The 26,599-nt window shown below is 43.6% G+C and overlaps 1 protein-coding gene across 2 annotated transcripts; it reads left to right on the top strand.

The window, feature by feature from the left end:
* Positions 1 to 1,651: 1,651 nt before the first annotated feature.
* On the top strand, positions 1,652 to 25,876 carry RNPEP (arginyl aminopeptidase). 2 transcript variants are annotated; one of them, XM_072648209.1, is made up of 11 exons: positions 1,652 to 2,231; positions 5,690 to 5,830; positions 6,604 to 6,752; positions 11,868 to 11,984; positions 12,541 to 12,776; positions 16,756 to 16,869; positions 18,475 to 18,587; positions 18,758 to 18,866; positions 19,833 to 20,057; positions 24,133 to 24,275; positions 25,635 to 25,876. In XM_072648209.1, exons 1-11 carry the CDS (start codon positions 1,788 to 1,790, stop codon positions 25,830 to 25,832), a joined length of 1,989 nt encoding a protein of 662 aa, XP_072504310.1. In that variant the 5' UTR covers positions 1,652 to 1,787; the 3' UTR covers positions 25,833 to 25,876. The 2 variants fall into 2 exon arrangements, with proteins under 2 accessions (XP_072504310.1, XP_072504309.1); XM_072648208.1 differs by having other exon boundaries at positions 1,748 to 2,231; positions 25,370 to 25,876.
* Positions 25,877 to 26,599: the final 723 nt, after the last annotated feature.

Genomic DNA, 26,599 nt, shown 5'->3' with positions numbered 1-26,599 from the left:
TTCCTTCTCTGTAAAATGGAGAGATAACAGCACCTACCTCCCAGGGTTGTCATAAGGATGAGATAATATTTGTAAAGCATTTTGTAAACCTTATAGTGCTATATAAACACTAGCTATTAATACCATTATTGTGGAAGAAGCTAAAGCTATTGGACCAATCAGTGTTCCTATCCCAGCTCTGCTAATTGTGCCCTGTGTGGCCTTGGGCAAATCACTCCGCTTCTGGAGGTCTTAGTTTCTTCTTTGTGAGATAAGAACTTGGCGGAGGAATGGGACTTCATGATGTCTCCTAACTCTGAGGTTGAGAATGTTCTCTGACAATGATTGGCTTTCTGCCTTGGCCAGAAAGGAAATGGTGAATGGAACAAACTATGGCACTGAGCCCGAGGGATTGCACTTTGGTTCTTCTCGTCCCATGAAATGTAAAAGCAAGAAAGTTTGTGGTAGGAAAAAACCATCTCTTCCCATAGTCTAGGATGGTACTCTGAGCTCAGATGTCCAGCCTATTTGTTCTTTGGCACAATCATGTCAACCAGATTGGAATTCAGAAAAGATTAGGTCTGGATATATAGATCTGAGAAGAAGTGTGAAGAGATAGCAGTAGAACATAGGGGAGCTGATAAAATCCAGAAAGAGACAGACAGAGGAGAGCCTGGGACAGAGTCCAGAGCTCAGGAATACACTCTCACATGTAAGAGGCTGGGACATGGATGCTGGTGACTCAGCAAAAGAGACTGAGAAAGAGCAGCTCCACAGGAGAGCCAGAAAAGGACAGCGTCATGAAACATCTAGGATAGGGGTTGTTAACCTGGGGTCCATGAACTCATTAAATGCTGTTTTATAACTGCATCATAATATAATTGGTTTTCCTAGGAATTCTACTTTATGCACTTGAAAACACTGAGGGGCCCAAAGGCTGCATGAGATAGCCAAAAGGGACCATGACAAAAGAGAACCCGTGGTCTAGAGCGGGAAGGGGATGCTGTTCTAAAAGGTTAAGGACTGAGAAGACACCACTGGTACCTTCGGATTGCTCCTGAGGTCTGGGGTAGGCTGCCCTCGGAGGAGTGAGAGGTGAGAAAGTCCAGGCAGTGACTGTAGACAGGTGTTTTAGGGCTTCGCCTCTGAGAGGAGAAATACCAGCAGTTTGGCCGCAAGGGAAGGCGCAGAAATGCTAGCTGACTGATGGAGAAGGCCCAGGTCGGCAGGTTTATAAGCTGAAAGGAGCCGGTGGATAAGGAGACTGACGGGGCGGTCCCGAGGCCGATCTGCCAAGGAACCAGGCGTCCAGGACGCGGGCAGAGGCGTTGGCGTCGCCAACAAGGGCCACCTCGCCCTTGGCATCTGGAGCAAAGGGTGGCAGGTGACTTTAAAGGATTTGTAGGACTGGAGAAAAGCGGCGCTTTTTTAGGGAAGTGTGCGGAAGTCCCAAGGAGGCTAGAGGAAAGGTGAGGTTTGGGACTGGAATCCAAAGTGCGATAGAGAGATGGGAAAAGATTCCAGGGCTTGGGAAGGACTAGGAGTCGAGGGGAAGGGGCGTGGCCTGACACCGGAATGAGAGGGAGGGCGTGGCCTCAGCGGTAGCCGCACCCGCGGGAGGCGTGGCCTGTGCTCCTCTGGGGACGTGGCTACAGCTGCTCCCGCGGGGGGCGTGGCCCGGCGACCCGCCAGTCACTCGAGGGCGTGGTCTGGACGGCAGCCCCGCCCCCGGCGTCCTCGCGGCAGGGGGGGGGGCGGCGGCTGAGGTGGGCAGTCGGTTGGAGGCAGCCGGTGGGGCGGTTGGGACGATGGCGTGCCCCGGGTCTGTGACGGGCTGCGCGGCGCGGCGGCCGCTGCACTCGGCCCGGGCCCCGGACGTGGCCTCGGCGTCCAACTTCCGCGCCTTCGAACTGCTGCACCTGCACCTTACGCTGCGGGTGGAGTTCGGGCCACCGGGCCCAGGCCCCGGCAGCCGCGGCCTCAGCGGCACGGCGGCGCTGGAGCTGCGCTGCCTGGGGCCCGAGGGCGCGTCCGAGCTGCACCTCGACTCGCACCCGTGCCTCGAGGTGACGGCGGCGGCGCTGCGGCGGGAGCGGCCCGGCTCCGGGGAGCCGCCCGAGGAGCCCGTGCCCTTCCACACGCGCCCCTTTGCCCACTACGGCCAGGCGCTGAGCGTGGCCTTCCCGCAGCCCTGCCGCCCCGGGGAGCGCTTCCAGCTGCTGCTCACGTACCGCGTGGGCGAGGGGCCCGGGGTGAGTGCGGCGGCGGCGGCTCGGCTTCCTCGCCCCCCTTCCCTCCCTTCCTTCCCTTGGCCGGCCGGCGACGCCCGGCGCCCTTGCTTCCTGCCTCCGGCCCTCGTGACCCCCGGGCGCGGCGGCCTCCCGGCTTAAGGAATTCTGGTTTGCCCCGCTTGCGGCTGGCTCTGGGTCGACCTGTTTCCTGTGGTTCCCCCACCCCGGTAGAGCGTTAGCGCCATGAAGACGCGCCGTCTTTTGCCTCTTGTATCCCCCGCACTTAGCAGGCGCCTAATAAATGCTCATCGGTTGATGGGCCGGCCCCTGCGCGCCGGTAGCCGGTAGCCGGTAGCCGAGCGGCCCCCCGGCGTGGAGCGCCCCAGGTAGTTAGGTCTGGGAGTTGGCCGAGCTCGGAAGCGGGGTGCCGGCCCAGCCCCAGGGAGCATGCCCTCCTCGGGGATATTGGGGAAGAGACCTTTGGAGCCTCCGCCTTACCTCCTGCTCGGGACCTTGGAGCCGGGCCAGAGGCCGGCGTCGGGCGAGCTTTCCAGCCGGCCTGTTTATCCGATTCGGGTTCCTCCCAGACCTTAGAACTGACTCCAAAGGCCAGGGCTAGAGCTACGGCACACATCCAGAAGTGACTTAGTACAAGGCCAGGAAAATGAGAATAAAGACCCCACGCGCTCAGGGTGGTCCTGAGCTCCCCCGCTCCAAGAGGCCCCCGAAATAAAAGCCATCGTCACTGACAAGCTAGAGTTTTCATTCATTGACTCCGGCCGTATGCTTGCAGAGAGAATTAAGCCGGCCCGGCATGGCCTCCCCTGGGCGGTGTTCCAAACCTTCCCGCCGCCGTCACCCCCAACCTGTCAAACACGAGGGAGCTGTCAGACTCATCCCTCCCCTCTTCCTGGTCAGACCACGCCGGGAATACGATCCATTCTTGGCCGGACAGTTCAGAAGTGACAGACCAGAAGCTCCAAGCACAGACTGCCTCGTTCGCGGGCTGTGCTGTGCTGGCCAGCCTTGTGTCCGCTGTTCTTGTGAACCCGCTTTTGGTTCAAAGCTTTCCGCAGTGGTCTCTGCCTCCTGACGTACCTGTTATATCTCTCTGTTCCACCTTTCTTGGCGTGGAGCTATTTCCCTCGCTAGAGATTTCTGAGATTCCAACCTGCATTTGTTACAGATAAAAATAGAGTACCTATTAGGTAGTTTCTTTTTGGTTGGTGTACATATGAAAGTCAGAGAGAGTGAAATAATAAACATTTAACCTAGTGCCTATTACAACAGAACACTTACAAAAGGCAAATGAATTTTAGGGATGGTGAGCATGTTAATTACTAGCTCACAAGTGAATAAGGATCCAAAAAATTCTCAACAGGGTAAAACAGTAGGGCAAAAGGAATGACTAAAATTCATGTGAAAAAGATCAGTATAAATTAATAGAGTGATGAGGCAATCAAAAAAGCCATTGATACCATATTAGACTAAGAAAGGAGTAGTTGAAAAGGGGAAGTGTTACCCCTGCTGGTACAGATATAGGCCCTGGTCAAACCAAATCTTTGTGCTTTGTTCAGTTTTGGGTGCTGTGTTTTAGGGAAGACATAGAGGACAGATGACTAAGGTAAGATGGGACTAGAGACTTAATTATACCATACAAGGACTGATGGAAGGACTAGAGATGATTGGCCTGGAGAACACAAGACTTTGTATTTGAAAGGCTGTCTTGGGGAAAAGAAATTGTTTGTCCAGCTTGGCTCTAGAAGGCAGAGTTTAGCTCTATGAAAGGGGAAAAACTTCATAATGCAAAGTGTATTATTCACTGTACAAAAGTGAAATTACGTTGTGTTGCACAGATGAGTTCTTCCTCAGTAGAGGTCTTTGAGTGAAGTTGCTGGCACTGCCACTTAGGGATGTTGTAGTAAGTTCAGATATGGGTAGGAGTCGTCTGAGATGCTTCCCAAAGATGTGATTCTGTAGCCTTTATTTCCAAATGTTTTGCCACCAGGCCAAATTCCAGGGCTTCTGAAAGCTACATATTAAAGCTAATTCCAGGGTTCCTGAAACAAAGCTTTTGCTTTGTTTGGGTTATGAGAAAGTCCCACCATTTATAGATTTCTGGGGACCTTCATAGTGAGAAAGAAAGGAAAGATAAGATTACGAACTAAGGAATAACATAAGAAACTAGGATGGAGATTTCTTGAAACACTCTGAAGGTGAAACAGCCTGTGAACTGGAGGTGATATCTTAATAGATCCCAAAGCAAAGTAGAACGTGAGAGGGAATTGGTTGTGTTCTCTCTCACATCACCATAATTTCCCGTGTGAATGAGTGTTTACTTTATGCTGCATATAGATTTTCCCATACTTCTTTAGTTATCACATTATCTATCCTATTAGTGGACTTCTTTTGGTATAAGCCTCTAGGTCAAAAGTTATGAATGGTTTAATCATTTTCTTTGCGCTTCTTGGCTGTCTTTTGTCTTTTTTTAATATCTCCAGTGCTTAGCACAGTACCTGGCACATGGTAGGTGCTTAGTAAATGTTTACTGATTGATAATTCTAAATTGCTTTCCAAATGATTGTACTAGTGTACCTATCTTCCCACAACTCCTCCAACACTATCACCATCTTTTGTCATCTTTGCCAATTTGCTCAGTGTGGGGTGAAGCCTAAAGATTGTTTTAATTTATATTTTTCTTATTATTAATGATTGGAAACAATCTTTAATATGGTTTTGAGGTGTTTATAGATCTTTTGAACTGTTTGTTCGTATCTTTTGACATGTATCTATTGAAGAATGGCTATTGTTCATACATATGTATATGTATGTATCTGTTAATTGTTTACATATCTTGGACAACAAACCTTTATTAGATCAATTTGATATGAAGACTTTTTTTCCCCATTCAGCCACTTCCCTTCTTATTCTAGGTGCAATAATTTTGTCTGCAGAAATGTTTCAGTTTCATACAATCAAAGTTATCTATTTTATCGTCTATAATTCTATTCTATAGTCGTGAGTGGTAGATAATCTGTTTCTTTTACTTTTTTATAGTATGATCTTTAATGTTAATAGCATATGTCCATTTAAAATGTATTGTAAAATATGAAGACCAACATTTTAGTTGGTCTAAGCTTCCTTTCTCCCAGGTTACTTTCCAGTTTCCCCAGCAGTTTTTATCAAATAGGAAGTTACTTCCTAAGTATCTTAGATTTTCTGGTTTATTGAACACTGAATTATTGAGTTCCATTGTTTCTGATTCTCCTTTTTCTAATCTGTTCCATTGATCTAGTTGGGAGGAATGTTCTTAATGTGATCAGACTGATTGGCATTGAGATCTTAACAATTTCCTGGAGTTCTCAATGCCAACTAATTTCTTTTCTCTAGTATTCTTCATACTTGGCCTTCTGGCTGGAAAGTGCCCCATTAGAGCCCAGGGAGGGGACAGCTCTCCTAAAATCTGTTTGTTTTCTCAGGTTTGCTGGCTGACTCCAGAGCAGACAGCAGGGAAGAAGAAGCCCTTTGTCTATACCCAGGGTCAGGCCGTCCTCAACCGAGCATTCTTTCCCTGCTTTGACACTCCTGCAGTGAAAAGCAAGTATTCTGCTCTTGTCGAGGTAAGAAACATCTGTTCTTGGGATTTGAATGATGTGATTTCAGACCAATGTCATCATAATTTAAACTGATCAGGTCTAATATTGAATTCTTAGTGCAACTTTCATCCAGTAGGGCTTCTTATTAAAATCTTTAGTTTTGCTCCCAAGTTGTGTGTATGTGTGTGTTTTTGTGTGTGTTTTAGAGGCATCTTTCTTTTTTTAATTTTTATTTATTTATTTATTTTTAGATTTTAATATTCATTTCCACAGAATTTTGAGTTCCAAATTTTCTCCCCATCTCTCCCCTCCCCCAACCCCAATTCTGATTACCCCTTCCCCCAATCTGCCCTTCCTTCCCTTAGCCCCATCTTCTCTCTTTTCTTGTAGGGCAAGATAGATTTCTATACCCCATTACTTATATTTCTTATTTCCCAGTTGCATGCAAAAACAATTCTCAACATTTGTTCCTAAATCTTTGAATTCCAACTTCTCTCCCTTCCTCCCTCCCCACACATCCCCACTGTGAAGGCAAGCAGTTCAATATAGGCTGTACATGTGTAGTTATGCAAAAGACTTCCATAATAGTCATGTTGTGAAAATCTGACTATATTTCCCTCCATCCTGTCCTGTCCCCCATTTATTCTCTTCTCTCTTTTGTCCTTGTCCCTCCCCAAAAGTGTAGAGGCATCACTCCAAATCTCAGAAACTTAGTCCCCACATCCTGCCTCATTCTGGGTTAAGTTTGAAACTCTGACCTCTCTTCAGCTAAAACCCAACCTTTATTTTCTTGCCAGGTGCCAGATGGCTTCACAGCAGTGATGAGTGCCACCACATGGGAAAAACGAGGCCCAAATAAGTTCTTTTTCCAAATGTGTCAGCCTATTCCCTCCTACCTGGTAGCTTTGGCTGTTGGAGATCTGGTTTCTGCTGAAGTTGGACCCAGGTAGGTGAATGAGACTGTGTGAGCAGGGTTGAACTGACACATAGAGGCAAATAAGTAAGTATGTGACCAGTAGACCCCATCAAGATAGTTCTTGGGAACAATTTGGGATCTTCCTTTCTCCAGGAGGCAAAGTTACTGGAACTGTGTTCTTCTAGTACTCCTAGCTCCATTAATATTTGAATTTGAAAGTATGCTGCCCATGCTATAAAGTGGGCAGGTGGGTGTCATAAGTCAGAAGTTTGGGGTAACAATTTAGCTCATTAAACCTTTGCCCGAAATTAGGCATAGACCCATACCTGACACCGTACACAAGAATAAAGTCCAAATGGGTACATGATTTAGGTATAAAGATTGATACCATGAACAAACTGGAGAAGCAAGGAATAGTGTATTTATCAGATCTATGGAGAAGGGAAGAATTCTTTACTAAAGGAGAGATAGAATGCATTATGAAATGCAAAATGGATAACTTTGAGTACATTAAACTGAGAAGTTTTTGCACAACCAAACCCAATGCAACCAAAATCCGGAGGGATGTAGTAAATTGGGAAAAAATTTTTACAGCTAAGCTCGGGGATAAAGGCCTCATTTCTAGAATATATAGAGAACTGACCCAAATGTATAATCATACAAGTCATTCCCCAATTGATAAATGGTCAAAGGATATGAACAGGCAATTTTCAGAGGAAGAAATTAAAGCTATCTATAATCATATGAAAAAATGCTCTAAATCACTATTGGTTAGAGAGATGCAAATCAAAACAACTCTGAGGTACCACATCACACCTATAAGATTGGCAAACATGACAGAACAAGAAAATGATAAATGCTGGAGAGGATGTGGGAGAGTTGGAACACTAATTCATTGTTGGTGGAGCTGTGAGCGCATCCAACCATTCTGGAGAGCAATTTGGAACTATGCCCAAAGGGCTACAAAAATGTGCATACCCTTTGACCCAGCAATATCGCTACTAGGACTATATCCCCAAGAGATCATAAAAATGGGAAAGGGTCCCACATGTACAAAAATATTTATAGCAGCACTCTATGTAGTTGCCAAAAACTGGAAGTCAAGGGGATGTCCATCAATTGGGGAATGGCTGAATAAATTATGGTATATGAATGTAATGGAGTACTATTGTGCTATAAGAAATGATGAACAAGAAGACTTCAGAGAGGCCTGGAAGGACTTATATGACCTGATGCTGAGTGAAAGGAGCAGAACCAGGAGAACTTTATGCACAGCAACAACCACAGTGTGTGAGAGTTTTTTCTGGTAGACTTAGATTTTTGTAATAACACAAGAACTTCTGAAAAAAAAAAAAAAAATCCCAATGGTGGACCTCAAGGCAAAATGCCTTTCACACTCAGAGAGAGAAATATGGAAGTCACTCACATAATGTAGCAGATCATGTTTGTGTATGTGTATCTGTTTGTGTATCATGTTCTGATTTGTTATACGGATTCTTTCATTTATCTTAGTCTGACTACATAGCATGACTATAGTGAAAATATACTCAATAGGAAAGTATATGTAGAATCTATACAGAATTGTATGCAGTCGTGGGGAGGGAGGGAGGTAGTGGGGGGTGGGTGGGGAGGGATAAAATCGCAATTGTATGGCAGTGATTGTTAAACATTAAAAAAATAAAAAAATTAAAAAAAAAAAGAGAACATAAAAAAAAAAAAAAAAAAAAAAAAAAACCTTTGCCCTCTGAATCTCCCTCTCTCCCAATATAACCATATCTATCTCAAAGTTTTCCTAACCCTATCCTATTTTCAATTGTTCTTTTGTGCTCTTGCTTGTTACTTCCAGTGGGTGAGGCAGACATTTTCAAGATTGAGCTACTTTGATTCTGAGTAGTTTATTAGGAGATGACTGCAATAGCATCCCTTCATTTTGCTTTTTGGAGACAGATAGAGAGAGTAAGCCTTTCTTTCTACTTCCTGCAAAGAAAAAACATTATACAGTATACCAAACGTTTCTCTATATGATTGGTTAGATTTGGTAGAATAAAATTTGTAAAGTTTCTGTGAGAATAAGTAAGGCAAGAGTCCAGATTTTACTGGTGACATTTTTTTCCCATCTCCCCTCTGACTGGAAAGGAGCAAAAGTTGGCTGATAGAACAGTGACCATCTTTTCCTAGTTGTGATTCTTTGCTTATCTGCAGGCTTAGCTTTTAGCTCCTGGTAGCATTTTCTTGGATGGGCTTGGCATTATCAACCTCAAACTTCAATCTGATAAGGTGTTGCATAAATCTCAGTTCCTAGGGTGTAATGTGGAATGATAAATAGGGACTTCATTATAGTCAGCTCCTAATAGACCAGTTTAGCATTAGAGTAGTTCAATCTAGAAAAATAGTCTGCCCCACCCATTGGAAGGTCCATCTTCGCAATAGTCAGGAAACCAGATAATTAAAAGAATGAGGAGGTGTGTGTCATTTCAGAGAATTTACACTTAGGTTATTTGGAAGGAGCTATTGATGGGAAATCACTGCCCCCTCTCCCTCCTCCACCTTTCATTAGAGCAACCTCTGATTCATTACTTACTTGCTTATGATGACTTTTATGTGTGTAACAGATGATAACACTAGTCAATCATTATAGAATCCAGTTTAATTAGTGGTGATAGCTCAGCCTTTCCTGTGTAGGTGTGGGGAATTCTCTTTTTACTGGGCTAGGTAATTTGTCTTCATAGCCAAAGATTCTAAGGATAATTCACATGGTACTTTCCGCTAGGGTTTTTCTGTTTGGATATGCCTCTTACCCAAGGAGAGAAACCTCTGACAAAGTAGAACATCACGATAAATCAATAATGATTAGATACCCAATTTGGCTAAGTTATCTCAACTTTTTGAAGTCTTATATTGATAGACAAATGTCCTAAGAGCACTTCATTTCAAGAAACATGAAGTGTGCACGTTATGAGAGTTTGGGGGTTTTTCCTTTTTTCCGAATGGGGGTTAATGAGGACCAAGAGGAGGGATAGCCAGAAAAGAGAGGATCATTGAGGTGTTTTTTTAGTGCACAGAAGAGAACAGAAGGCTAAAAGAAATCAACAAACAAGGTAGCTTTGGATTTATTGTATACTTTGTATACTTTAAACTTTATTATATACTTTAAAAAAGAAAAGCAGACTTCTTGTAACAATGATTTGCAATTTCATCTACAGTTCTGTTTTTCCATTTAGGGAGTGGTGTTTGCACAGATGTTCATTTTAGTTGATATTTGTTAAGACCAGAATTTTTTTTAAAAACTACATGTTTTTGACTGATGTGAAAATGTGTTTAATAGGAATGTATATGTATAAGATTCTTTGGGAGGGAGGGGGAGAAAATTTAAAACGTATGAAAGTGAATGTTGAAAACTGAAAACAAATTAATAAATTTGGGGAAAATTAAAGTTAAAAAATATTAAAAATTTTAAAATAAATTTTTAAAAATTATGTTTTAAAAAATTAGTTCGACAAATATTTATTAACTTGAAGATTTCACAGAAGGAAGATGGTAGATATGAATAGGCTACAACTTTCTAAAACCACTAAGGAATCTCAAAGAAAAGGAATAAAGGATGTTATTAAGAAATTTTATGATAGGAAGAGAAGATGATTTGGTCATATGACAAGAAAAAAGGATTAAAGGTGGGCAAGGTAAACAACGTGCTCACTACATCCCTGAAACGTCAAGAGAGAGGGAGGAAGGCCCCCCAACATGTTGGGTGACCTCCCTGTGTTGAACGTATAGCAAGACATGGACAGACTTGGATAAGGTTCCCTGCAGTCATGGATAAAAAGATAATCTGCATGATTAGAACAGATTCAGATGCTGAGTGAGGTGAGCACAATCATGACAACATTGTACACGGTAACAGCAACATTGTGTGATGATCAGCTACGATTGACTTAGCCCTTCTCAGCAGGACAGTGATCCAAGGCATTTTCAAAAGGCTCATGATGGAAAATGCCATCCGCATCCAGAGAAAGAACTAGAGTCTGAGTGCAGATTGAAGGACACTGTTTTCATTCAAAATCTTATAAAAAAGTGAATCTTGAAAACTTTTTTAAAAAGGAAAGGCATTCAGAAATTGAAATCCAATATCAGTTTGGGTGTGCCATAGTCCTGTGCTAGGAATTAAGACCATAGCACCAAGCTGAGTTAGACCAGGGTTAGGATCTGAGGTGCAATAAGGGACACTTTGGCAGGATAGTAAACAATAAATGCTCAGTTTTAATGTTAGAAAACTCTGCTCTTTTTTTTTTTTAAAGTGGTACTTATTTGTGATGAATCCAAGCACATGTTTCATTAAAGTCTCAAAGCCCTAGGAGCAGGAACATAGGACAGGCAGCACAATTTTAAACCTTTCTTTTGTTTAGGCAGCACCTTGTTCAGGTTTTGCTCCAGGTCCTTTTGAGACCCTCAAGTTGCTGAAGAGAAACTGAAGTGTTATAGGATTGCTTTGTAGAACATGTGCAAACTAAGCTGGTAATTTGGTAGTCCACAGAATAAATTCTACTGGTTAATTGTTGGTCTACAACTCAAAACCCAGAACTTATTTCCTAAAGCGTTGACTTGTCTTGGGGAAAAGGTACCCTGGAGCCCCAAAAATCCTGAAGCCAGGAATTGTCAGGGCAACATTTGAAAATAGCATTTGGAGAAAAACACATGAGATAGTTGCTATTGTTCTTCCCTCACTGTATCCGTTTCCTGGTTTTCCTTCTATCCTTACCCCTCCCTGTCTTCCACCCTTCCTCAGTCCAGAATTGCCACCTTGGTGGAATGGTTACCATATGCATTAAACACTGTTCCTATCCCTGGGAGAAAGTCTTGCAATGCTCTTCTGAATTGGGTCCTGTGGGTTCAGGACCTCATTGCACTTCTGAGGCTATTTTGTGCCTGGGGGGCTTTCTCGGGTGCCTGCGTTGTGCTCTGCTGGCTTCCCTGCCCCCCAACCACTGCTAATGTCTCTGTCCTGTGCTGGTAGCCCCTTTCTCCTTTTACTAGCACTGACAAGGCTGTCTAGCTCAGTTGTCCACACATGAATTGCAGCCCTGATTCTGCAGGGGCCTTCAAATGAGGCTGCCTTGACAGCTGGCTTGTCTGCTCTTCTCTCATCAGGAGCCGTGTGTGGGCTGAGCCCTGCTTGATCAAAGCTGCCAGCGAAGAATACAATGGTGTGATAGAAGAATTTCTGGCAACAGGAGAAAAACTTTTTGGACCCTATGTTTGGGGAAGGTGCAGTGTCACATTGGCTCTAACATCTTTGTTTCAAGCTGAGTGTCTCCTTACCCATACTCGTAATGAACGTTCTTACTGCTTCTTTTCACTCTCTCCTTTCATGCCTTGATTCCTGATCTTGACTTGTCTTCCCTTCCTGTCAGAAGAAGACACCACTGTTAATCCAAACTCCATTTTTTTCCTTTGATAGCTTCAGAATTCAACCCCAGTTAATTAGAGGGTTCATTGATTTGACCTTAAAAACCCCAAATCTGTCTGGAAGAGAAGTGCTATTGTTTCCTAACTTATCTACATCCCGCCTTTGAAATTGGAAGGGAGCTGAACGGCCAGCAAAGGAAAAGGCCAGGACTTTTCTAAGGAAAGGTTCAAGGACTTCACATCCAAACTTTCTAGCCTCAAATCTAGCTCTTTGTCCATTTGCTCACACTCTCCCTATCAGGGGCTAGGTCACGTAGTGTTTTGAAGCATTTAACTAACTTTGCTCAGCAAAATGAAACTCAGCTTGTCCTTGGGGAAACAAGACCTCTTTGTAACCTATCTTTCCTTTTTACAGATATGACTTGCTCTTCATGCCACCATCTTTTCCCTTCGGGGGCATGGAGAACCCCTGCCTGACTTTTGTTACTCCGTGTCTGTTGGCTGGGGACCGTTCCCTGGCAGATGTTATCATCCATGAGATCTCTCACAGCTGGTTTGGAAATCTGGTCACCAACGCCAACTGGGGCGAGTTCTGGCTGAATGAGGGTTTCACTATGTATGCCCAAAGGAGAATCTCTACTATCCTTTTTGGTGAGCCAACCTCCTAGTGCCGTGTTCCTTCAGCCTTTGGGGCCAACAAAAGCAAGGGTGATGTCTATAAAATTCTACTCACAGACTCTTACTAAATGTCTACTGTGTGTAAGACATTGTGCTGGAGAACTACAAAGAGAAAATAAGGCAGGCCTTCCCCTGAAGTTTGTAATCTGTTTGGGGGCAAAGGATGTCACATATACACAACTAGATAGAATACAAGATAGAAAGTGATAGAGACATGATGAGAGAGTTCTAGACAAATTGCTCCAAGAAAATTTGAGGGAGAAATCTCAGTAACCTGGGGAATTCAGGAAGGCTTCCTGGAAAAGGAAGCGTCAGACCTGGGCCAGAGAGGAATTTTCCCTGTTCAGTAACAGTCTCCTCCCTAGGACCTCATAGTAGTTTATTTTGTATAGTTCTAACTCAAAATCATCTCATATTGTGTTGTCATCCCCCTCCTGGGCTATAAGCTCTTTGGGAGTAAGAGCCTGTGTCTTAGCTAAGCCCCTGACTATTAGTAAGTGTATGTCAGGCACTGTGCTGGGATACAAAATGAGCAGAGCTAGGACCAAGGGCCACCGTGACAGATAGCTGCCTAATTCATCATGAGGGATACTTTATAATGTGACTTCCAGAAATGTGTGTCCATCAAGTGTACACTAGTGCTTTTTGTGTACCAGATACTGGGCTGGAAGTACCAAAAATGAAACAATCCCTACTCACAAGGAGTGTACACTCTAATGGAGAAGACAACAGGGATCTGTGAAAACAGTGTAAATATACTCAAAAAAATACTCAACACACGTTTATTTTGTATTCTTTACATCAGTTCAGTTAGCATAGGATCATTGGTATTTTAGAAGTCTAGTTATGTGTGTTACAGGTTAACTGAAGGCTCAAAGCGGTAAACGGTAAGACAGTTTCCAAACATTGTTTATCAGTCACCCAATCAGTATTTACAATGTGCTACACTGTGCAGAATGTTGGGGACACAAATAAAAATCAAGAAACACTCCCAGTTGTCAAGGAGCTTATAGTCTAATGAGAGAGACTGTAGGTATACATAAGAGATTACAGAGGAAGTGGGAGGTCCCTTTAGAGGTGAAGGCACTGGCAGTTTGGCTAGGGGGCTCAGAAAGGCCTGCAGAAGGCACCTTCTGAGCGATCTTGAAGTAGTCAGGGATTCTGCAAAGCAGAGTGGATGAAGTGGAACATTGGGAATACAGAGGACAGCCACCAAAAACTGAGTTCCCCGGGTGGAATGGCAAGCAGGCCAATATAGCTGCACTGTAGAATGATGCAATGGATAAGAAGGCCAAGAACACAGGGAAGGGCTGGGTTGTGCAGGCTCTTGAATGCCCAAAAGAGGAATTTGTGTTTGATCCTGAAAGTAAGAGGGAGCCACAGAAGTTTACTGAGCTGAGGGGAAGGGGGCATGAGGGTCACAGGTTCAGATCTGCACTGACAGCTCTGTGCAAAGGATGGATTAGAATTAGTAGAGACCTGAGACAGGATGACCAGTTAGCAGGCTATTCCTCTTAATAGTGCAGTGATGAGGATCTGAAGTAGAATCATGGGTATGTGAAGAGAGAAAATGAGAGATAAAGTTCCAGCAAAGGGTACTGAGAAGTGGTCAGAGAAGTAGTAGGACAAAAGAGAGAGCAAGCAGTGTCAGGAATACCGGCAAGGGGGGAGAGTGTGGTCAACAATGTTACAAGCTGCAGAATGGTCAAGGAACATAAGGGGACAGAAGAGACCATTAGATTTGGGAATTAAGAAAACATTGGTAACTTTTTAAGGGAGAGGGAAGACATGGACATGTTTGTAGACAGCAAGGAAGGAACTAGTGGATAGGGCAGGGGTGGGGAACCTGTGGCCCTCTAGGTCCTCAAGTGTGGCCCTTTGACTGCATCCAAACTTCACAGAAGAAATCCCCTTAATTAAAGGATTTGTTCGATAAATTTGAACTCAATCAGAAGGTCTGCACTTGAGAACCTAGAGGGCCACATGTGGCCTTGAGGCCACAGATCCCCCTCGCCTGGGATAGGGGAACACTGAAGCTTAGAAAAAAGGTGGGGTGCATAGTGAGGGCAGTATATTGGAGAAGTGCCAGGCCTAGAGGCCTGTGTGGGCTACCCGAGTCTTTCTTACCTCACCTCCCGAGGTCTTCAGCTGGCCAAAACCGGATGCACATATGAGAGAAAGGACGTTCCAGAGTCGAACAAGGGTTGAGCTTTATTTCAGGGTCTAGTTACAAGTGCAGGGGGGTCTTCCTTAGGAGGAAGAGGGGGAGATTTCCTAAGGAGGCTAAGCTTAAGGGATTGGAAGTAGAAGTACAAGCGGGGAGAGAGGGGGAGGGGAGAGAGGAAAGAAGAGGAGCGGAGCCTACTGTCCTCTTGGCTCCACACGTGCTAAGAGCTTTCAGGCTTCCTCAATCCTACTTAACCTTCAGCCGCACAGTTTGCATCTCAATACCGTGCTGTTAGGTAACTAGGTGTGCTCCAATCCGGGACGACCTTGAGGGCAGGGAGACTCCACCCATCACGTATCTCCCGGGGAGAGGCGGAAATACCCGAGCTAGCCGGTTCACCTCGATCCCCTGCCGTTTCCTGGGGGGGTCTCGTGAGAGCTCTAAGATTTAGAAGCTCCCACCTTTACCCGCCCGAGACTGTCCACACGGAATTGAGCTTCCAATCCCAACAGAGAAGCTTGGAGGGGCTCATACCAAGGTGCGTGTAGCATGGTTGGCCTTGGCAAAGAGAAGGGCCACTTGATCATCAGGTGAAGGTTGGGAGAGTGGGGAGGAGATGATGCCAGAGCAATCAGAGATGATGGAATTCTTGGCAGATGGCCTCAGTGATTTAGGTAAAGTATGGGGTGAGATTCTCTAGGATGAGGAAAGGGATTGTTGTGGGAGGCTTGAGGAGAGATGGGAAAGTTAGAAATGGCTACTGTTGTGAGTGAGATAGAGATTACTTTGTTGTTGTGAGGTTAAATAACGTAAATTTGCCCTGGACTTCCTCTAGCTCCCTTATCAGCATAAGAGGAGGTGGGGAGGTGAATGATGGGAGAAATCAGGGTTGGGATTTGGCAATGTATAATTAGAGATAGAGCAAAGGGTCAAAGGGTTTGACACTAGGATTGTGCAGAATTAACACCTTTACTCCCATTCTGCCTGGGCAATATTTAATCTAGACTCAGTCAAACTCTTATAGCTGGAGGACAATTGATGCACTCTTGAGTTGCTTTCTGAATTGGATCTTGACTGGGTTGGTGACATAGTATTTCTAAAGAAATTTGTAATGATTTGACCCTTGAACCCCAGAACTCTTATCAAAGAATCTCAGAATTGGAAGGGTCCTTAGTGATCATTGAGTTCAACTGAGTCATGTAAAGGAATCACTTCTACAATATAACTGATGAGTGGTCAGCAGCTTGACCATTAAACTCATTAGGAATAAAAGCATCCTTCTTCCTCCAGAAACTGCAATCACATGCTTGCATTTTTCAGGGGAGCATTTGTGGTTTAAGTGAACCAGTGACCCCCTGTTCCTTGGAATCCTTAGGCCATGTAACCCAGCTAATTTGTGTAGAGCCAGCTAATTTCATGACTGGGTCATAAGAAGAGCATTTTCAAAACCTGAAGGAAGAACCACAGATCCTTAGGGAGAAATTTTAGTGGTAGCCAAAAATGGACAGGTGAGAATTCCTTCAGCTTCTACCTAGGAATATATAGAAAAGTATCCCTTTAAAAAGGATACTTTGTCAAGAGAAAAGTTTGAGGGTGGAGTCATATGTGACATAACCTCGAGTTCCTTTGAAGCCTGAAGTGGTGCTTGAGGCCTGCTAGCTGAGGGAGGCCAAAGGAGCTTGACAGCTGACAGCTCACTATGAGAGGACCACAGAACCTCATCTGGTACAGAGAGGTGATTCTCTCTGTAGCCCAACATATCAGCAGTTTTATTTTTTTCTCCAGGCCCTGCTTACACCTGCTTAGAAGCTGCCACGGGGAGGGCTCTTCTTCGACAGCACATGGACATCACTGGAGAGGACCACCCTCTGAACAAGCTCCGAGTGAAGATTGAGCCAGGTCAGAGAGAAGGCACCTCTGTGTAATACCTTAGGAACCTTGGCCTTTGTAATGGGCTTCTTTGGAGGGCTGGGGGGAAGCCTTCTAAAACTGAGCAGTTGCAGTCAGATGAATGGATGAAAGTGAAAGCATTCATTAAGCATTTAGTATATGCTAAACATTCTACAAAGTGCTTGTATCAGCAAGGATCCGAATACACTGGAGGGCCTGCTGCATAGGTACTTGGAACTGCTTTTCTAAAAGGAAAGCAACTTTTCAGGGATCAGTAATCACTTCATTCAAGCACATATATATCATTCACTTAGTTCAGGGGAAAAAGTCAGCACTTTGAACTTCAGAGAAAATACAAACAAATTACAAACAGACCAACAGACTGGGCTTCCAACTGTCTGACCACAGATAATACATGCATTGTTACCAGAGAGAAGCACTAACATCTGGGTTTTCAAAGCTTGAGGGGGGCTCTTCAGCAGCTTCCCAGAGTGTCATCTGGCACTCAAACCTTCCAAAAAATCACTTCAGTGTATTTATTCAGAGCTGGAGGGCAGGACCCTCTAACCCAGTGCCTCAGTAGAAATTAACAAAAGGTATTGAGGCCTATTAATGGGTGGGGAAGATCTTTAACTCTTTCCCACACCCACCATTAAACCTTACTATGCTGTGGATAGAAAACTAAGAGGAAAGGAAGTCTTGCCCTCTAGGACCTTTGTTTTCATGGGGGATCACCAAGGGGATAGCCGGAGAGGAGGCTGTGCTCTGAGAAATTACTAGACAAATGTGAGCCAGCCACAGGGGAGTTGATTGTTCCAGGAACGATAGCAGAGTTGAGGGACTTGGTTTCAGAGGTCTAGGGAGTTGAAAGGGGAGTGAGTCACAACCAGAACGGGACAGACGGTACTTGGTTCTGCCTTGTTCTGAAAGATCAGCTGGAAGGACACATTCTGCAAACTTGGTATGATATTGCTTAAAATTAGGAAGTGAGTCCTACTTTCAGTATCAATCAAAACCTTTTTTGCTATGGTTGGAATCCATATTTTTTTTGGTCATGTCTGTGGAGTTGGATGAAATCTCATCAAGGCCTAGAATGGTTGGGTGGATAGGGGGTTTGACCAGAGTCCCAGAGAGGTTTTGTGTCCTTTGCCACTTTCCAAGTGTTAATAAAACTCTTTTTCTCATCACTAGCAAATAATTTTATAGGGTATGAGGAAATCTGCCAGTTACTGTGGAATCCGTGTTCTTTGTCCTGTTCTTAGGGTCACGTATGGTTACTGGGCCTTTAAGAATTCTTTTGAAGCTGGAGTCCTGAAAGTTTTTCTATGACATTAGGCCCCTTCTCAGAATAATATACAGAATATTATTAAAAAGTTACCTTAAAATTAGAAGAATGGGGGGTTTTTTTGGTTTTTTTAAGGTTCATGAACACTGGGCTCCGAACCCTTCTCTAATGAATTAGAATGGGCTGAAGTGGATAGTCTGGGGGAATCTCTTGTTCATTCTCTGTAGGGGAAACTATATTTTAATCTGCCTGGTTTGGGGCATAGAGCATAAGGTTGAGGGGCTATAGTTATGAATCATTAAAGCCTTGGGTACTCTCTCTCCTGCCAGGTGTTGATCCTGATGATACCTACAATGAAACCCCATATGAGAAAGGGTTCTGCTTTGTCTCTTACCTGGCCCACCTGGTGGGAGACCAGGACAAGTTTGACAACTTCCTGAAGGTATAGTTAACCCCTAATGGAGAATAGAAAAAGAGCAGCATGTGGATAGGGCAGCTTGAATAAAAGAGGAGCCAGAGATGTGAAAGAGGATGGGGTGGGTACATATGTGCTAGACACTCTCTTGTGGGGTCCAGTGATCCTCACTAACTAGACACTGCCCTTGTTTACAGGCCTATGTCAGTGAATTTAAATTCCAAAGCATCTTGGCTGATGATTTTTTGGAATTCTACTTGGAATATTTTCCTGAACTGAAGAAGAAGAGAGTGGATTCTATACCAGGTAAGGTCCTGGTCCATAAACCCCTGGGAGGGAACCAGAACAGGGAAAGAGAATTAAGGACTGTTTTAATTTGAGAAAACCAGGAAAAAGTACATGAGTAAAAGTTACCTAGTAAGTGACACTTCTGAGAATAAAACCCCGAGGCTTTACTTGGGCCCTAATGGCCTCCCTTGATTCCATTTTGGGCTGCAGCCCACGGTGTGTTCCCATTTCTTTGCTCTTGGTCTCTCACTCTCTATTCCTTTACAGTATCTGGGCACGTGTGAACTGATGCTCATGCCAAGGTTCAAGTAACTGTGTCCCTGACAGTAGTTCTGAGCCTTGAAGTAGAAAGGAAATGGACTCACAAAATTCACTCTGAGCAAAAGGACATCCCAGTGTCTATGACTCACCTGGAAATTGTCTCCTTAAGAGGAGAGAATGGAGGCTGTGCCATTATGCTTGAGATTCTTGGTTCTTAAAAATGTGTCCCCATCCTCACCGTTCTCAGTGCAGTGGGACTTTAGTGAGCTGGGATTGTGCAGTGGAAAAGCAATCACTGTCCTTCCTCTCACCACTTTGGTCAGTTCCCATGGCCACTAGTCAGGTGTGAGGCCCCACATTTCAGGATGCTGAGACTGTAGAGGAGCCAGGGGCCAGGGACACTTAGTTGCTGGGAAATGGTAGCAAATGCTTCTCCAAAGCAAAGTCCTCTGGCTGCAGAGGGTATCATAAGGTCTGATCTAAGACTACGTGAAAGAGTAGAGGAGTGCTGGGTAATTGGCATGTAATCTGCGCTCTTTAGGGGGAGTTGATGAAGCCAGAGTTTAGGACAGACAAAAGCTTGAGGCCAGCGTTGGGGGAGTGGGGATGGGGAAAAGAGGGAGTGGCTAGGGAAAACTTGCTCTAGGCACAGCTGGAGATTTGGAAGTTTGAAGGAAATGATTGGGACCATTGCCAATACCTCCTTTTACCTCTACCTTACAGGCTTTGAATTTGATAGATGGTTGAACACACCAGGATGGCCCCCTTACCTACCTGACCTCTCCCCTGGTGACTTACTTATGAAGCCTGCTGAGGAGCTGGCCCAGCTTTGGGCTGCTGAGAAGCTAGACCTAGGAGCTATTGCTGCTGTGGATATCTCTACCTGGAAGACTTACCAGCTGGTGTACTTCCTGGATAAGATCCTACAGAAATCCCCTCTGCCTCCTGGTAAGCCCTAGAAGAACGGGTTGTTTAGTCACCACAGGGCTTCCATAGTTCAGAATTCTGTGCTTGCTAAAGTGGAGACAACCGGAGGAAGGAGAGATGATCAGTTTATGACACTTAGCAAACAGACACAAGTACTTGCAAAAAACCGAAACTGTAAGACATTAACATTATACGGATAAATGCTAATGTTAAGTGCAAGTGATATAAAGCAAGTTGTATAGAAGTGGGTTTTGATTTTTGTTTTTTTGAAGTCGAGTGATATAAAATATGAGGTCGCATGAGTAACTTTTGCAAAGACTTTGAATTTGACACATGGAGAGAGTAGCAAGTTGAGGAACAAAGTTAACTTAGTTGTAGTGGAGAACTTGAATAACTTGGTTGGAGTTCAGATTTAGAAGAATTTAGTGGAGGGACCCCTATAAAGGTCAGGCTAGAATATTTGGATGTGACCCTGCTGTCAGTAGAAGGTCTTTACCAAAGGCGTTCTAGCCATCTGAAATTTTGAGCAGATCTGACAGATCCTGAGCTTTAAGGCTCCAATAGTACAAGAAGACCTGTGCTTCTAATGATTTAGAGATTAGAGACTAAGTACGTGTTTCATGTACAGAGGATTTTGTGAGTGTGCTTCATTCACCATTATCTTGGAAAGAGGCTAGAGCGTTGGTACAAATGAGTTCAGTCTGGCTTGGGGATCAGAATGCCCATCATTTACCATCCTAGATACCCAAACAGGTCCTTTCTTCTTCCAACCCCTTCCTATATTTTCTTACCCTTATCAACTTCAGCTCTACCTCTCCACAGTCAGCATCCTCCTCTACCATCCTGTTTGATTGTGCCCCATGGAGTCCCCTGGTGTTAACAAACTCCCCTTCATCCTAGAATTCTTCCCAATTTCTATATCATCATCCCTCCTTAGCTACTCTCAGTATGGTCTTTCTCACATGCCTAACACATTGGTCCAGAAATGGGAATAATTCCAGGCTATTCTTTTGCTACCATTGTTGAAAAACTCCATGACTTGAAGTTCATTCCATCTCTATCATCTGGCTTAGGTCTTTATAGTCCTAGGTCAGTCTCCTTCCTTTCTCAAAGAGTTCAGTATGTGACTCTCAGTGTTGTTCCCAACCCTTGCCTTCATACTAGAAACTCAGTATATATGTTAGCATTCCTTTGAATCTTCTAATCTCCCAGTATGTCAGCTTCCTTAACTCCCATGCCCCATATTTTCAGTTCGATCCACAGGGATGGGCACATCTTAATTCTTCCTATCACTTAACATTTCTGCTGCCTCTGTGATTTTGGACTTTGAAATTCCTTTCATTTTAATTTCCTATTCCATCTCTTACTCTCTGCCTCATTCTTCTTAAATTTTGTCTTCCCTCTCACCATGGCTCTTATTCCCTCTATCTCTTCTTGTTCTCTCAATGTATTGTCCCTACCCTAGCTTTACTTTCTTCCCTTCACAATCTTAACTAAAACTATATGGTTGACTAGTTGAACTATTCATTAACATTCTGTTCTTGAATACCTTCTCCCCTTTGTCTTGTCACTGCTCATACATTAACCAAATATCAGCCCTGGGTTATCCCCCATTATCCACGTTTCATATTCCTCCTTGAATGCCAGCAAACTCATCTGGACAAAGTCACAAAAACTGTGTGACTAGGTCCACTAGAGATATTTGTTGCCAAACCTCCAATGGGCTCTCACTGCTGCACAGTAACCCTTTTATTTTCTGATTAATTCTCTTTTACACTACTGGCAGTGGTTGTTCCAAATCTCCTTTTCTGTTTTTTCTCAACAGAAAATATCACCTACTTTTAAAATAGTAGCCATCTGCCATGGCTCCTTTATCTCCCCTGTTTACTATATCTAAGTCTCACCTCCTTTGTTCTAGTCTCTGGCAAAGAGATTTAACCCCAGTACTTGTGTTCTTGATCCCATTTGTTTCCACCTGCTCTGGGAGGTTGTCCCTTTGATCGTTCACTCTCATCTTTGATCTATATTTTGTCATTTAGTTCCTTCTTGCTATCTGCAAACACACATAGGTCTTCCCTTTCCTTAAAAAACCTTGATCTTACCATCCTCTTAAACTGTTGTCCTTTATCTCTTTATTTTGTCAACCAAATTCCTTGGAAAAGTCTTTTTGTTGCCTTCTTTTTTTCATCTCCCACTTTCTTCTCTAGACTTTCCAGTATGGTATCTTACCCTACCACTTGACTAAAATTTCTCTCTTACCAATGATTTCTTAACTACTAAATCTAATAGCTTCTTCTCAACATTCATTGTACTTGATCTTTTGACTTGGTAGACCACTGGCTCTTCCTGTGTAGTCTTTTTTTCCTTGACACTGTATTCTTGATGCTCTTTTCTGCCCATCTGATCACTCCTTTTCAGTTTCCTTTCCTGAGTCAACATTCATCTCCCAACCCAGTAAGCATAGGTATCCCCCTACATTCATACTTGATCCATTTCCTCTCCATCTACTTTCTCAGTGAGCTCATAAGATTTTATGGATTTAACAGTCATCCTTCTGCAGATCTATGGTCTCCGATATCCCTGATCTCTTTCCTGAACTCCAGTTCTATATCACCAGCTTCTTGCTACATATTTCCATCAAGATGTCCTCTTGGTGTCTCTCAGACTCACCTTGGGCAAAGCATTTCATCATTTTTCCTCCTAACCCCACCTTTTCACCTTTCAGGTATTTCTTTTGAGGTTACCACCATCCTTAGGCATCCATTTCTTCAACCTTGACTTCATCTGTGACCCTTCCCTCTCCTTTACCTTCCTCTGCCAACTCACCCATATCGAATTGCCATTTTCTACTTCTGTATCTTCAGCATCTATCCTCTTTGTTCTATTTAAGTGACTACTACCCTTATTGTTCAAGTCTTTGTCAACTCCTTGACAACATATTGCGTTAACCTACTAATAATTCTTATTTCCATTCTTTCTCTTTTCTTATCCATCTTCACACAGTTTTAAAACTGATATTCCTAAGATAAGAATCTGATTATGTCATTCCACTGTACAAAAAATTTGATTAATTCCCTATTATCTCTAGGATAAAGTATAAACTTCTCATCTTAGCATTTAAGTCTTCCAAAATCTGGCTCCATCTTTCTTCCCAGACGCATATGATTCCTCTTCATGTGCTATATTGTCCCATCTCCCACAACTGCCATTGCACAAGCTGTCCTCCATGAATGGATGCATGAAATAGAATATACTGGGTCCTTACTATGTTCATAGTGCTTTGTTAAGGGGATTCAAGTAGAAAAATATGATGGTCCCTGCTCTTAGGGGACTCACATTCTATTAGAGGGAAATAGTGGTTTCAGGATCAAGTCAGATGGAAAGACCCCGTGGTATCTAATGTTGAATATTTGGTGATGTCAAAGATTTTGGTGATAAGAATTCTTTTCCAGATCTTTAACAGTAGCTCCCAAGAAGATGCATGGCTCAGTTTCCTGCTGTCCTTCCTCCCCCTTCCTATACAATCTACAAGGGCCAAGCTGAGGATGCAAGGTTCTTGGGCTTAAAATCATGGACTTTGTCTACTAATAGCTAAGGAGAGATGGTGGTTAAGTCTATTTGAACTACTTGGCACATGTCACTTCCTGTCTTTTCTCATCTCTGCCTCTTGGAATCCCTAGCCTCAGAATAACTCATTTCAATTGTCTGCTCAAAGCTATTTTTAGTCCCTAAGTTGTTAGTTCTCTGAGTCCTCAAATTTATCTTGTTTTTATTTGTCTGTGAAAATATTGTATCCTCTCCACCCTCAACTGAATAGAAAATAAGCTTATATATAGGCAGGGTCTTTTTAGTTTTTACTTTTGTATCTTCACCTGACATAGTGCCTTTCAATGAAATTGAATATGATGGACAAAAAGAAGATATTCCCTTTGATTAAGGGATATGTGTAATTAAATGGTGGCTGTGCCAATGACTTGCTTAGTCCATCTCAAAGTACTTTCTTAAAAGGCCTGAGGACATTTCTTTGCAGTTTTGCAGAGCTTGTATCTTAGGGTTGAGTGACTGACAATGGTCACATCCCCCGTCTTCTTTCTAGGGAATGTGAAAGAAATGGGAGAGACATACCCCAAGATCTCAAATGCTCGAAATGCAGAGCTGCGCTTGCGCTGGAGCCAAATTGTCATCAAAAATGATCACCAGGCAGATTTCAAGAAAGTACGAGAGTTCTTGGAGAGTCAGGTGAGTGAATCCTGAGGAGCTCCTCCCATCACTGGCCTCCTCTGCTCCTGCTGCTCAAACACATGTGGGACAATCCTATAGTTTACTTAAAGTGTAGGGTTAGAGCCCTATTAGTCTGAGTTGGACTAGGTCTATACTTTTCCTTTAAAAGAAGTTGCCCTGGAGGGCACTGCATATTAACAGAATTTACTATTAAGTAATAATAACTACTGTTAAATAATACTTGGGAAGTTCCTGTAAGAGAAAGAAAGGAGTTTGTGTACTCCTCTAGCTTTTTATAAATCAGTTGGTTAAAACTAGCGAAAAAATGGCCAGGGCTTCCTAAATCCTGGGAGGACAGATTATGGGGCTGCCCATGGGGAATACTCCACAGAAAAGAGTGCTAACAACCAGAAGACATCAGCTGAAATTATAGGTCTCCACTCCCTAGGGAGTCACTGTGACCAGAAGTCATCTAAGAATAGGAACAAGATCACCCTATGAGGTGAACTCCAGGGGCTTAAAGAGAGTAACAGTCTTCAGATCCCAGAGGGAAAAAAGAGGTTTGGCAGAGGATAGGAGTCCAGTCAAAGGCCAGCTGGACATCAGTGTGGTGGATGGTGGATGGACTCACTGACTTTTTAAGGTTTCTTCAGAACTTAGAGTTTTATTAAATTGTTTCAGTTACCACCCATATTTAGGACAAATGAAAGGTATGCTTTGACTTGCAAATATTTTCCCATTTTATTAAAACCAAGTATTAAAGAGAATCAGCTTTATTTCATGGAATCTTAAATATCTGACTACCAATTCAATAGATAACTATCCAGAAATGGAGTTCTGTTGAATCCATACCCTCCTCCACCACCCCAATTTGTCTTCTTGTTAACGATCTAATTTGGATTGGGTAGAGCCGTAGAGAACGCTAGAATTAGAGTACCTATCAACCAGCAAGCCAGATAATAGCTCCTCTTTCTAATCCTCTTATTTCCTACATATGGTACACTTGTCTCTTGGGACAGGACACAAGTCTAGAGGGCATCAGGAAGGTAGGGTTAGAGGAGTAAGAGGTATATAGCATCTGACTACCTGGGTCATGTTTTTGCTCACTACAGGGAAAACAGAAGTATACCCTCCCATTGTACCATGCTATGATGAGTGGCAGTGAGGCAGCTCGTTTCCTAGCCAAAGAGACGTTTTCCACTACCGCCCCCCAGCTCCACAGCAATGTTGTCAATTATGTCCAGCAGATCATGGAATCTAAGAAGAGTTAGAGCTCCTAGCTGGGGTCCTTACCTCCTTTAGGTATCATGGACCTTCAGAAGAGCAGTCTGTTCCTATCCTCCATTTTCCTCAAGCAGCTGATGTTTCATATTCCAGGAGTCTTACTTTGCATGGGGACCTTCCCTGAAAGCTGAATTCTGGACCAGGAAGTCTCCCCACAGTTTTCAGCGGGTCAGTAGACCCTTGGCACTGACTGAGGGAGAAGGCATTACAGTTTTACCTTCATTTGGCACAGGAAGAGGAAGAGTGTTGGTGCTGATTCTTCAGGTGCTGTGCAAAGGACTGGCAGCTTGATTATTTTTCAGGTTCAATATTTTAAATAAAATTTTTAGAAGAAATATGTGGAAGCTGCTGTTTGGCCAGGGGAGAGTGTGTGTGTTGCTCCAAATTTAATATTATAGGAAGCCCATACATGCATATGAAAAAGATATGACAGAGATGAAACATGAAGACAACATTCTCTCATTTATCCTCACAACAACCCCGGAAGGCAGATGCTGTTGTAACCATATATTATTCTTGAAAAAACTAAGGCAGACAGATGACATAACTTTCCCAGGATCAAATAGCTATTAAATGTCTGCAGCTTGATTTGAATTCGAGTCTTCCAGACTCTAGGCCCAGAGCTCTATCCACTGCGGCACCTAGCTGTGGCTTAATGAACTGCTAGAATGAGGCAGTCACATTTCTGCTCATTTTGGCCCCACATGTCATATGTGGAGTGTTTAAGTTTCATCAGACCTATGACCGCAGTGAACTATTAGGGCTTGGGACTTAACTGGAAATCTCTCCCAAGTTACTAGGGCTTCTACTTTGGTAATAATTGGGGTTCAGATAGGGGTTGGAATATTCAGTTAAACATTTAATGCCTGCTAACGTACTCTATTAGAACTTGGGAGTGCTGAGCCCCTCCTCATAAGGCTTACACTTCAAGTAGGGAGTTAAAGACAGGTAAGTTGGATAGGTAAAATGTGATACTGGAAAAGAAAGGCTCTAGACCAGTCAGTGGTAGCAGTTCCTCACATTTTGCATGTGATGGACCCCTGTGGCAGTCTGGGAAG

Source organism: Notamacropus eugenii, chromosome 2 (genome assembly GCF_028372415.1).
Source record: "Notamacropus eugenii isolate mMacEug1 chromosome 2, mMacEug1.pri_v2, whole genome shotgun sequence".
NCBI lineage: Eukaryota > Metazoa > Chordata > Mammalia > Diprotodontia > Macropodidae > Notamacropus > Notamacropus eugenii.
The sequence above is the reverse complement of the archived record's forward strand: the minus strand, read 5'-3'. Positions and strand labels throughout refer to the sequence as shown.